General features: G+C 51.4%; 1 protein-coding gene across 1 annotated transcript; it reads right to left on the bottom strand.

Moving 5' to 3' along the window:
- Nucleotides 1–8,466: 8,466 nt before the first annotated feature.
- Nucleotides 8,467–12,628, bottom strand: LOC123090807 (beta-glucosidase 8). Its single transcript, XM_044512148.1, has 11 exons — nucleotides 12,241–12,628; nucleotides 12,055–12,113; nucleotides 11,677–11,752; nucleotides 11,534–11,605; nucleotides 11,359–11,446; nucleotides 10,668–10,911; nucleotides 10,118–10,233; nucleotides 9,810–10,027; nucleotides 9,677–9,708; nucleotides 9,454–9,556; nucleotides 8,467–9,311 (listed from the first exon to the last, which is right to left on the bottom strand). The coding sequence occupies exons 1-11, from the start codon at nucleotides 12,590–12,592 to the stop codon at nucleotides 8,863–8,865; spliced, it is 1,809 nt and encodes a 602-aa protein (XP_044368083.1). The 5' UTR covers nucleotides 12,593–12,628; the 3' UTR covers nucleotides 8,467–8,862.
- Nucleotides 12,629–12,867: the final 239 nt, after the last annotated feature.

Genomic DNA, 12,867 nt, shown 5'->3' on the forward strand with positions numbered 1-12,867 from the left:
GGCTCCTATGTTTGCCATCTTACGTTCCACAAGTTCGGCTAAGGTAGTAAAGGGAGAACTGCTGCGATTGTATTTCCAGTTCGTCCGTTCAAGTACCTCAGTAGAGAAAGCCAAAAATTGACTTTCATGATAAGCGAGAACGGATCAACGATCCGGTGACTTAGTGTTATACTATGAATCGTTCGCGATTTATGCCCTGTCATACGAGGGGCTGGGTTTTTGGACAACCATGTTGCAAAGGCACCGCACTCCGGATTGCCGATCATGCAAAGAGGGGCTAAGTAATTAGCGCCACCAATGGACTCTTATGGCTAAAATGAAAGTAGTAAAACCATATAGTCTGATTGCCTGGTTCACTTCACAACACGCCTCCTACATTGGACCAAGATGTTGGATAAAGTGCGGTCATGTGGTCCCGAACACCCTTGTAGCATCTACGTGGGGGCTGAAGACGATGACTGTTAAACTTCCAGACATATAAACAGCTAATAGGAGGATAAACTCATAATAAAGTGTAATCATACTTATCATACATTACGAGTTCATTACATCGCTCTTACAAACCAGACATAATTACTCAAACATTATGTCCTTGGAGCACTGGCCCGCTACAATACGGGCTCCGTCTTGGACCTCGTCGAAGTACCTCTCCGGCTGATGGTGTTCCTTGCCTTCAGGTGGACCTGCGGTGGCAACCTCGGTGGCTTTCATCTTCGCCCACTGAACCTTCACGCGGGCAAGGGCCATCCGAGCACCCTCAATACATGATGACCGCTTAAAGGCATCAACCTGAGGGAGCACCTCCACCAGCTTCTTCATGAGCCCGAGTGGCAGCTGGGTACGGCTTTGGCCGGGCATAGACGTACTATCACGTCCTTCATGGCCAGGCCAGCCATCCTATGCAGCTCGGACAACTGCTTCATCTGGTCGCTCAGGGACACTGGAAGCTCCGGCGCTAGGTACTGCGACCAGAACAGTTTTTCCGTGGAGCTGCCCTCTTCGGCTCGAAAGAATGTGGCGGCGTCTGCAATGCTTCTTGGCAGGTCGGCAAAGGCGCCTGGAGAACTCCGAACTCGGGTTAGTAAAATATATCTTCTAATGGTATACCTACTCTGCATAATAAAAGCCTTACCAGCCACAATACTCCTCACCTCCTGGATCTCCTCGCGAGCGTCCTGGGCATTAGCCCGGGCTTCCTTCAGGCTCTCACGTACTTTGACGAGCTTGGAGGCCTGTTTCGAGCTCATTTGCTCCAAGGACTCGCATCTAGCAATGGCGTCCTTGAGCTCTTTTTCAACCTCACCCACTCGCGCCTCATGTTGTTGGCGGGTGGTCTTCTCCTCCTCTAAGCTTTCGGCTACCTTGTCTGCGGCCGCCTTGCTCGCCTTTGCCTCCTTCTTGGCTTCGGCAAGGGTGCGTTTGAGGGACTCGACCTCATCGGTGCCAACTGGCAAGCACAGTTGAAACATTTCTTAGTCCGTCATCAAACGATCAAAATATCTATGCTTGGGGACTTATACTCAATGTACGCATACCTTGCGTCTCCTCAAACCGCTTATTGATGCGGACAACCTCTTCATCGGCCAGTCACAGCTTCTGAGTGAGTTCAGAAACTTTGGCGGACTGGGTGCTCGCCGCCAGCAGGGAAGCCTGTTGTATAATAGAATGTCACCTCTCCCGAACACCATGTGATCCTCAGTTCGGCTTCTTCAAAATCAGACGGAGTCTCAGGGGCTACTGTCTACACACAGGTATATCTCTTTATTGAACTTGTTTAGAAAATTACATTGCATACCTCAAAGCCCGTTAATAGGCTAGTAAAGGCTTCGTTCAGCCCGCTTTTGGTGGACTGAATCTTCTCAGGCACCACACCCATAAGGGTGCGGTGCTCCTCTACGACGGAAGCACGAAGAAGTGCTTCCGTCAAATTATCCGGCGCTTCTGGATACATGGAGATCGCCGGTGGAGTCGATACTCCCCCTCCTTCAAAGGGGGTCGCTCTCTGGATTCCAGAACCGTATGGGTTTTCGGAACAGTGTGCGGCTGGGGGCCGGATTGGTCATGGCCCCCGTCCTTAGTATCTATGGGGTCCCCCCCCCCCCATGTCTTCGACAGCCAAGGTATTACCCTCTGGCGGCATCCTAACGGCCTCCTGCACCTCTTCATGACCTGGAGAGGCTCTTCGGGACACGACTTCGGTGTCGTCCGGAGCGATAGGCGTGGAAGCCTGCGGAGGTGTCTCGCTCTCCACCATCCCTGGCTCCAATGAATTTCCCGGAGACGATATTAGAGGGAGATCGCATGCCGGGCTGAGACACACAATGCAATATGTTAAACAATAATTGTAAACGCCGATGTATGTAAGGCATCTGGAGAAACTTATGATTCGGGCAGGGGCTTCGACCTGGGGCGGTACTCGGGGATGACTTTGACATCCGAATCCGAGTCATCCGTGAGGGATACTCTCCCCCTTTTGGACGCCTCCGCTTCTGAGTCTATGGAAGCCGCCCTTTTCTTCCTCCCCCTCTTAGGTGGAGAGTGGCTCTCTTCCTCCTCCTCCTTCCCATCTTCATCTCCCTCGTGGGAGGAGAGGGCTTAGGACTCCCCGGACATAGTGTTAGAGGGACCTTTACGGCGGGGGCCGTTTTTGGCCTCCTTGTCCTTTTTCTTGGTCTCCTTCTCTGGTGCCTGGTAAGGCACCGGAACCAGCATCCTCGTCAGCAGAGGATCAATAGAGTTTTCGAGCAGTGGAGCCGGACACTTGATCCGCTCCGCCTTCTTCATCCAGCCCTATTTCAAATATGAGAATTTCAATACACCCCTGTGATATCCGGACTTAGTTATGCTCGGAAACTAAAAACTTACCGGAGTGGCTGGATGAGCGCAGTCGAGTCCGATGTCATCGGTCGTCTCCCGGTCATGATTTTTTGCTTCTGGGCCTTGAAAAGCAGCCTCCAGATGTCTTCGTGCATCGTGCTGAAGAACTGCTACAGGGTTCGTGGCCCTTTCGGATTAAGCTCCCACATGTGGAGAGGCCGGTGCTGGCAGGGAAGGATCCGGCATAATAGCATCACCTGAACCACGTCGATGAGGTCGGTGTCGCTCTTTATGATGTTTTTGATGCGCTTTTGCAGCATCGTCACCTCGTCTGCTAACCCCCAGTCCAAGCCCTTGTTGATCCACGACGCTAGCTGCACTGGGGGCCGTGATCTAAATTCAGGAGTGTCCGCCTAGTTGGCGCCGTGAGGTTCGGTAATGTAGAACCACTCATGTTGCCATATTTTCACAGTCTCCATGAAAGCCCCTTTGGGCCAGGTGACGTTGGGAAGCTTGCTCACCATTGCGCCTCCGCAGTCCGCGTGCTCCCTGTCCACTACCTTTGGCTTTATGTTGAACACCTTGAGCCAAAGGCCGAAGTGGGGGGAATGCGGAGGAGCGCCTCGCGCACGACGATAAACGCCGAGATGTGGAGGAATGAGTTTGGGGCTAGATCATGGAAATCTAGCCCGTAATAGAACATGAGGCTGCGGACAAAAGGGTGAAGCGGAAACCCTAGTCCGCGGAGGAAGTGGGGGATAAATACCACCCTTTCACCAGGCTCCGGGGTGGGGATGACTTGCTTCTTGGCAGGGACCCTGTACGCGATGTCCGTACTCAGGTATCCCGCATCCTGGAGCTCCTTGATGTCCTTCTCCCTCTTGGAGGAGGCTGCCCACTTGCCTTGGAAGTCGGATCCGGACATGACTGGAGAGGTTGGTGGCAGTAGGAGGTTTCAAGGTTCGGCGCTAGAGCTCGGAGATAGGGAGGCGGAGAAAGGAAGAAGGAGTGGGGTGGGAGAGATGAATCTTTACCCATTTATATAAGCCGTGAATGCCAAGCGCCCGCCTCCCTAGCCTTAAAACCTCGTATGTTCCCGATGTGGGTATGCGCTGCAGTCGGTTGGATTACCCAGATAGCATTGATATGCAATCCCGAATTAAGTGGGCACGATCTCTGTTTTGACGAGATGTGCCAATGAGGTGTGGCCTCGAAACACGGAACGCGGGGTGTGAAAACGGTTCGAAGTGACGAAAGGTCAAGTCTGATGCTTCCTGCCTTCGCGGCTAAGGTTTGTGTTTGTTGTGAAAAGCTGGATACAATTCTTTTTACAGAGGAAAGCCGGTGTGTATTCTCTATGGAACCCTCCTTGCAATGTCGAAGACAATCTGAGCGCCGAATATATCATCATTGAAGACTGGTTCAGGGGCTACTGTGGGAGTCCTAGATTAGGGGCTCCTCGGGCGTCTGGCTTATTGATGTGGGTCGGACTGATGGGCCGTCAAGATGCAAGATGGAAGATTCTCGTGTCCGGTGGGGACTCTCACATGCGTGGATGGCAAGTATAGGTGTCCGAATATACTATTCCTTTCTGTAAACCGACTTTGTACAACCTTAGACCCCTCCGTTGTCTATATAAACCGGAGGGTAGATCGGAGGCGGGATCATAACATTGCTAGGCTAGCTATCTAGGTTTAGCCGAATCGATCTCGTGGTAGCTCAACTCTTGTAACCCCTATACCCTCGAATATAATCAAGCAGGAGTAGGGTTTTACCTCCATTAAGAGGGCCCGAACCTGGGTAAATACTGTGTCCCTTCTCCATTGTTACTATTGATCCTCAGACACACAGCTTGGGCCCCCTACCCGAGATCTGACGGGTTTGACACCGACAGTGCCCCCTTTCCTTCTCCTCCTCTCTTTCTTTGCCCCTTTCCCCTTCCGATAAAAGGAAAGGGGGGGGGGCCGAATCCTACTAGGAGCTCAAGTAAGATTCCTCCTACTTGGGTGCGCCTAGGGCCAGCCTCCTCCCCCTCCCTCCTTTATATACGTGGGGAGGGGGTGCCTACAACACACATCAATTGTTCCAAGCCGTGTGCGGTGCCCCCCTCCATAGTTTACGCCCCCGGTCATATTCTCGTGGTGCTTAGGTGAAGCCCTGCGCGTATCACATCACCATCACCATCACCACGTCGTCGTGCTGACAGAACTCATCTACTTCCTCGACCCTTTGCTGGATCAAGAGCTCGAGGGATGTCATCGCGCTAAACATGTGTAGAACTCGGAGGTGTCGTATGTTCGGTACTTGATAGGTCGGAACGAGAAGACGTTCGACTACATCAACTGCGTTAAGAAAACACTTCCGCTTTCGGTCTACAAGGGTACGTGGACACACTCTCCTCCTCTTGTTGCTATGCATCTCCTAGAGAGATCTTGTGTGAGCAAAGGAATTTTTTTGAAATTGCATGCTACGTTTACCAACATCCACCACCTTCTTCGACATAGGCATAGTGTCGGCCCTATATGAAACTAATGTTGCCGGTATGTCGGTTTCTTGTTTATTTTCATTTTTTTGTCAGACTTTTGGTGTTTAGCTGTGTGCATCTTCGTTATGCAGAGGTCGGGTGTTACTCATCATGCTTTTCATCCACTTGATACTACATTTTGAGTTAATAAAGCACCCTTTATTGAAAAAGTAGACTTATGTTTTCTAGGTCTTTGAGTATCCTTCGTCGATGTCATGGTGGGGGAAGAAAAAAACCTTCCCCCGGTGTTGCTCCAACGAGCGACCGAGGGGTTGCACCCACCACCGCCAGCTACTAGGCCTCCTCCTCCCCTCCTTCCCCTTTCCTCTGCCGGTCTATGTCGTCGGGTGAAGCCCGATGGGTGGCGGCGGTCACAGGGCCCTCTCTCTCCCTGGCGCGATGGAGATCGACACGAGTCGGTGCCCCTGCGTGGAGATGCAATGTTGGACCGGAGCGTGGTAGCGCCTGGGCACCCATCGCGGCGGAGTGGGTCACGTGGACTAACGAGCAACTCGGCTCGTTAAGCTCGTACTCGTTAAGCTCGTGTTCGTTAAGGCTCGGCTCGTTAAGCTCGTTAAGATTAACGAGCAGAAAACCCTGCTCGGCTCGGCTCGTTTGAAGCTCATTAAGCTCGTGAGCGCTCGCGAGCGCTCGTTAACAGATTATAATGTGTTACGATATACATGATGAATGTGTAGGTGTGGTTTCCAAGACGAAATATGGTGACTACAAAAAAAATGCAGTAGTTTGTTGCCTGATATGTCGATTAGATTGAATATATGGGCTGAGGTGCTACAAAAATTTGTCACGTAGGATGAAAATATGTGTTGTGTTGTTACTAACGAGCTTAACGAGTTACTCGTGAGACTCGTTAGCTCGCTCGTTAAGCTCGTTAAGCTTAACGAGCTGAAATCAATGATTGGCTCTGTTCATTAAGAAGCGAGCTACGAGCTTAACGAGCCGAACTATCGAGCGCTTATTAAGCTCGCGAGTTACGAGCTTTTGGTCCAGCCTGGTGGTGGGGTGTGCTCGGGGCGACAACGAGGTCTGCTAGATCCGATCTGGTATGAGGCGGCTCCTCTGACTGTCATTTTGTGGGCAGCGCGAACTGTATATTTTTGTCAGGGAACACCACCTTGAGATTGCGCTGGGGCATGGGATGCCTCTATTAAAACTCCCTCTTTTTAGCTACTGTTTAGTGTTTAGTCATGTTTAATGTGTTCAAGTGATGTGAGTTTCCATGCTGATTTCTGCTATGTGTTGAGGTGAAGTGTGGTGGTAAGCCCACCAAATTTGAAAGGGGTGAGCATAACAACACATTTGCACATAAACGAACAGCTGTGATTACCAAAAAAGGTTTTTGCCCCGCTTTATATATAAAGCAATGGCCAACAACAACCCGATATTAACACATCCCCACAACACAAGCACACACCCAAGGCAAGATACAAGACGATGTGCGCAACAACACCCCAAGCACTACAAGAGCAGCTGGGTCCTCGATCGTGAACACGCCACCGCGAAGAGATGAAGCCATATATGACGAACCTGGGCTCCAAGGCGGTACCTTCAGAAAGGATACGACACCGGAGTGCCGCCATCGCCTGACCCGAGGGTCAAAGTTTCCACTAGAGCGACACGACGGGCAATGAGAGCCGCGACGACGCCTTTAAGAAGGGAACGAGCTTCGCCGCCGCCGGTCCGTCCGAAGATAGAATAGGTTTTCACCCCGACCAACACTCACCGCCACATAACGCCACACCCCCGCAACCTCGCCGCCCACACCGCCATGGACACCGGGCAGCACCGAGCCACGAGCTCTGCCCCTGAGCACCGTGCTACCATCCCTAGGGCCACCGCCCCGGCATCCAAGACCTAGACACCACCTCACCAGAGACCCGCCGCTACCCCAACCAACCTGGGGGTCCCCCAATGCCGAGACCCGATAGGCCGGTCAAAATGGCCTCCATCGACCCGTCATGCGGCACCGGGTGCGAGACAAGCTCGGTCCTGCTGCCGGGCACAAGACGAGCTCCGTCCTACTACAGGGCGCGAGACGAGCTCGGTCCTGCAACACCGGGCGCGAGACGGGCAATGGACCGTAGCCGGGAAAGAACCAACCCTTCGTCGCGTCGAGCAATGAGAAGAGGCATCGAAGGTCAACCCAGGCCGCTCACGGACGGCTAACACCGGAGATGACCAGCTGCCGCCGTGACCCGGTCCATACCACCGCCATGAGCCACCACCACGCCGCGACAGCTCACATCCCCGCTGAGACTCCGAGGGACATCCCCGAACCACCCACCAACAGCCATGGGCCAGATCCCAGCTGATTTGGCCGACAACCGCTGCCGCCCCCTCCCGGAGACCACCGCCACCACCACCCACGTCGACCGCACGGGCGACGCCGCAGCCACCACCAGATCTGCAGTCTCTGTGCCCGTACAGCTACGCCCCGCCACTGGTGCACCAGCTGGCACGCCTCACCATGCTAGAGGCCGACCTAGCCTAGCCAGACACCGCCCCCAGCCCGCGCCGCCGCGGCCCGCAACCCCTGTCGCCGGGATCTGACGAGGAAGCCCCGAAGCAGCCAGCCACCTCGCCCACCCCACGCCCAAGCCCGCGCCTCCAGAACTACGCAGCCGTCGTCGCTCCGCCGCACGCCCGCACCACCGACACGCCACCCGGGTCGCCACCGCGCCGCCCCGCGTGAACGACGCACTCCTCACCGCGGCCCTGCGTCCCGGGCCGCCGAAAGCCATGGGAGAAGGGGAAGAAGGCCCCGCCGCCACCCACGCAAGCCAGGCTTCGCCTGGCGGCGCACTCCGGTGGTGGCAGGGGGGGAGGGTTTGGGGAGGGCCACTGGCCGCCGGCGGCTAGGGTTCGCCCTGCCGCCCGCGAGAGCGGCACGGGCGAGTTTTCCCTCGTATCCGGCATTGACAGTTGTGATTTGCATCTGCTCATCCCTAAAGTACAAATGCAGTCAATCAAACACCAGGCATGAAAGTGCTCAATGCTGCAATCCTCAGTAGTCCCACCCCCTGTAGATTGGAACCAAACTAGGTTCAGAACATAGTTTTTAGCCTACATTTGCTCAGGCTGTCCCAACTTGGCCATAAATGCAATTACCAAAAAATCCATGCAAGTAACCTTCCATTTACATCCACATAGGGTTGGTTCCCTTCCATTAAAGATTGCACCACTTCTGGTACACATTGCTGTAAATACTACCAACTCTACACGAAGAAGGGCACATTTTGAACCTTGCTCTAAGGAGGATAGGCATGTGCTTGAGTTAACGCGAACGACTTACATACCAGGAAAAATCTAGTGGTGGTGAGCTGTATAAGGCTCAATCTATGCAAACATACAGATCTGGGTGCCAGTCACATCATCCAATCCTGGCACACAAACAATAGTGTGAAACTGAACTAGAGGACCCGACCCTTCAGGATGTTCCAATCCACTGCTTATTCAGTACTGCTAGCTAGTTGCCACACCAAGAGAAAATAACCTCACCACTAGAAGGAGAGCATGAAGATGGAGGGAAGAACCAGATACAGGCAAACCAGCAGGGAGAGCAGAACCCGGGGGCTACTCGAGGTGGCCGAACCGCCAGCCGCCATGTTGCTCCCTGAGACGCCGGAGCCAGCCTGAGTGCCGCCAGAAGTAACCGTGCCGTCTTTCGAGGAGCCGGGCCCCGACGCCTGCAGCATGTTCTTGAACCAGTAGGCCGAGTCCTTGGGGTACCGCTTGAGGGTGGTGAAGTCGACGTACACGATGCCGAACTTGGAGGTGTAGCCCGACAGCCACTCGAAGTTGTCCAGGAGGGACCACGCAAAGTAGCCCACCACGTTCGCGCCCTCGTCGATCGCCTTCTTCAGCTCCGCGAGGTAGGTCTTGTAGAACTCGACCCTTGATGCGTCGTGCAGGAACTCCTCGCGGGTCAGGTTCGCGGGTTGGTCCATTCCTGGCACCATGTCATTATTATCATATCACCGTGATTCGTATTATGTATGTATATATTCCTTGCTCTGATGGGCATTGCTGCATGTAGAGTTTGTTTTTTCAAGTTGTTAGAGGAGGATATATAAGGCCGTTTTTTCAAATACCGTTTTCGGATATAATGATCGTCGGGTTGTTGTACTTCTCCCTTATGTAGTTCACACATCCATACATGCCCGTCGGGACGATGTAAAGCCAATTGGAGTTTGCCTGCACACAAAATGATGCACCACCAGATACACGCGTGTTAGTTTTCGCACCTGTCAAATCTTGTAACAATGGCTGAAGAAACCGCAATGTGATGTTGCAAGAGGAAACAGCTATATGTACCTTCAGTCCAATCGGTACACCATTTCGCTGAACTGCAGGTTCAAAGGAGAAGGTGAAAAGTGATGTGTCTTGAGCAAATGAATTGATTTTATATATTTACAAAACCTGAATCATACTTAAGTTGACGACTCACATATATATTGAACATGCCAGTCAGACGAGTAGCTTGTTGGTGGTTGCTGGGGCGTTGGTTGGTCCGCCATGTAGGTCGCCGTATACTGATTTATCCCAATGTAATCCGTGGAGCCCTTGACTAACTTAGATTGCTCAGGTGTAAAACTAGGTAACCTCTCTTTTACGATATCTTGCATGGTCTTCGGGTATTGGCCATTTAGTAGTGGATCAAGAAACCTGAATTTTCGGAACAAAATTTGTCAATAAAACACAATTGTGTCAAATGAAAACCTCAAGTTTTGTGACGAATTACTGCCATGGTCTTACCAACCAACATGGAAGTCCCTAGCCCTTTGAGCTGCTGCTTGGTCGGCAGGTGAGTTGGTAGCAGCTTCATACCAATTGAAGTCCAGAACTATCCCAACTTTGCCTTTCTGACTTGCCTAAATTTTGCTTAGAGTCAGATGACAGGACTGCACAGATACATATAGGACATAGTTGCCTAAATAGATACTTTTCACTACGAATGCACATAACATATGATATTCCATTGCTCCCAAGTGCAAGTGAGTTCTGACACTATTTTGTATATTAAGTTATTAACATATTAGAAGCACACCATTTTAGTAGACCAAAATGCTTTCGCTAATTTTGCTACCATATGGCAAAGCAAAAGAATTTCAAACTTGCAGCCGAATATCCTTCTTTCAAAAAATAAATGTTAATAAGAAACTTTAACCACTTGGTATAGCATGGATTGTTTTTTGCAAGATATGAATTCAATTCCATTCAGAAACAAACTCAAGAAAACAACCAAAATTTTACGCTGCCAAATTAGGACAATTATTGTGTACGTACAAACTACCATGTCACCAACCTGGTACTTATTGCGGTATCTCGCAACTGCGGTAGCATGAGACAAGAGAATGTTATGAACAACAGTGTAAGGCTCTGTTGCTGAGTTCCCACCGGCAGCGCATTTGGTGCACCTGTTAGGGGGGTTCGTTCCAGTATCAAAGCCCAGTGCTGCTACAATCCTTGGCTCATTGAATGTGAACCAGTTCTTAATTCGATCACCATAAGTCTTGAAACAAAATTCAGCATAGTCCGCAAATATGGTCCTACAGCAAAAGACAGAGAAATGTTTTAATGCTCCTTGACCCATGTAAAAACTGTCATAAGCATAGAAGTTGCATTCTCACATGTATCAACAATTATACACAGAAATTACAGATTATGTAGATGGTTCATTTATCTTATGTTGGTATGTTCACAAAGAAAGTGAAAACTCAGTCATGGTCAAGAATTGTGGTTGTTAAGCTTCTTTCTGCTCTTATATATAATCTTGGAAGAAAACACCTTTCTTCTTAATGTACAGGTAATGTAGCTCTCCTGCATACCCTGTATTATAAACAATCTAGTCTAGACTAAATATGTTTAAAGTGTTGGCAAATTCCAATATCTACTTTATCAATGTGTAAATTACTCCAAAATGGCAAGGCAATACCAATAGACGAGCGCGAGTGCGTGTGCGTGAAAAGGGAAAAGTAATATTTAGTGTGACTTACGCGATCTTTGGGCTTAAGAAGCCATCATACTTCTTCTGAAGCGCAAGAGGGATATCATAGTGGTTGAGGTTGACATAGGGGGTGAGCCCTGCTCAGTTTTAACATAAGGAGTGAGCCCTGTTCACATAAACACTTGAAGAACTGTACCACTCCATTTGATACTTTGATGCCGTACCTTGCTTAAGGATGTAGTCTATGAGATTGTTGTAATACGTTACACCTTCTTTGTTGACCTTCCCCTCCCCATCTGAATCAAACCAAAATGCATCAGAGAAACAGCTCGAGTAGATGATACAGCAAGAGTCAGCGTTTATGTACCTGGGAAGATCCTGGACCATGAGATTGAAAACCGATACGCGTCGAAATTCAGGCTTTTCAGGAGATCAACATCTTCCTGCGGTGGCATAAAAGGGCAACGAATATCAGTCTGACAGAACCCATTTTTCACTCAGGATATTATTTTTTCAACAACAGATTGATGTAGCTCCGAAAATTATAAATAATCTCAAATTAAAAGTAAAAAATGGACTTAGTGAGCATCAACTCAAACATCTGTTTCAGATCACAGTTAACTTGGAAAGTTGAATTTAAAAAAATAAATAAAAAAATCCATGCTTGTTTATGCTTCAGAGTAACAGAATTTGATAAACACAGGTGGGTGAACTTGGATACTCGTGTACTCCTTTTCTACAGTACCTTGTAGCGATGGTATTCATCCGTGGTGACATCTGCATTCGCGTTCTCCGCAATGTTCCCTGTTGGCGGCAGGCAGCAACAAAGATGGTGAATTTCATGGCGGAAGCCAATCAGTGACATGATAGTGCGGGATCTAGCATAGCAGCTGGTGGAGCAGGAGCGGGAGCGGGTCGTGGGGTGGCGTACCGGGGGTGTGGACGAATGGGTCCCAGATGGAGGGCCCGCGGCCGCCGCCGGCGGCCGCGCCCTCGACCTGGAACGCCGAGGTGGCCGTCCCGAAGACGAAGCCCTTGGGGAACGACGCCCGGCTCAGCCCGCCCGTGTCCGCCGCGGCGCGCGTGCATCCGAGCAGCGCGGCGCCGGCCAGCAGCAGCACCAGCAGCGGCAGCAGCCGCGGCGGCGCCATCATCTGAGCTACTACTAGGCCGCTGGTACCGAGCGAGCAGCTCTCAGTCTCACTCTCGCTCGCCGGTGGGAGTGGGCAGTGAGTGAGTGAAAGTGAGCAGCGCTTTCTGCCCTCCTGACCGTGGTGGCGCATGTGACGCCGCGACCCTATTTTTTGGCCGGTGGTCTGGCCGGACCACTGGGGTCGGTAGGTAGTGCCACGGTACAAAGCTGGTGAGAGCGAGCGGCTCAGTCTCGCTCGCTCACTGTCGTACACTAGGCGGGAGTGACAGCGGGCGCTTTTCTGGCCGTGGTGGTGTGATCCAAATTTTTCGCCGGTGGTCGGACGGGCCAGCTGATCTGGTCTGGTATTCGATCTGAGGGCGTGGGTCGGGTTGGATGGGGCTGGATTGGAACGGGGACGTGTAC

The sequence above is a fragment of the Triticum aestivum genome, chromosome 4B (assembly GCF_018294505.1).
Source record: "Triticum aestivum cultivar Chinese Spring chromosome 4B, IWGSC CS RefSeq v2.1, whole genome shotgun sequence".
In the NCBI taxonomy this organism is placed as follows: domain Eukaryota; kingdom Viridiplantae; phylum Streptophyta; class Magnoliopsida; order Poales; family Poaceae; genus Triticum; species Triticum aestivum.

What these genes read in the sequence shown, in the direction of transcription:
- LOC123090807 (XM_044512148.1), bottom strand. Translation starts at nt 12,592, where the DNA reads ATGCGCCACCACGGTCAGGAGGGCAGAAAGCGCTGCTCACTTTCACTC. An exon ending in TTCTTAAGCCCAAAGATCGC is followed by an intron (nt 10,912 to 11,358) that starts GTAAGTCACACT and finishes CTTTTGCTGTAG; the next exon opens with GACCATATTTGCGGACTATG. An exon ending in AGGGACTTCCATGTTGGTTG is followed by an intron (nt 10,028 to 10,117) that starts GTAAGACCATGG and finishes CCGAAAATTCAG; the next exon opens with GTTTCTTGATCCACTACTAA.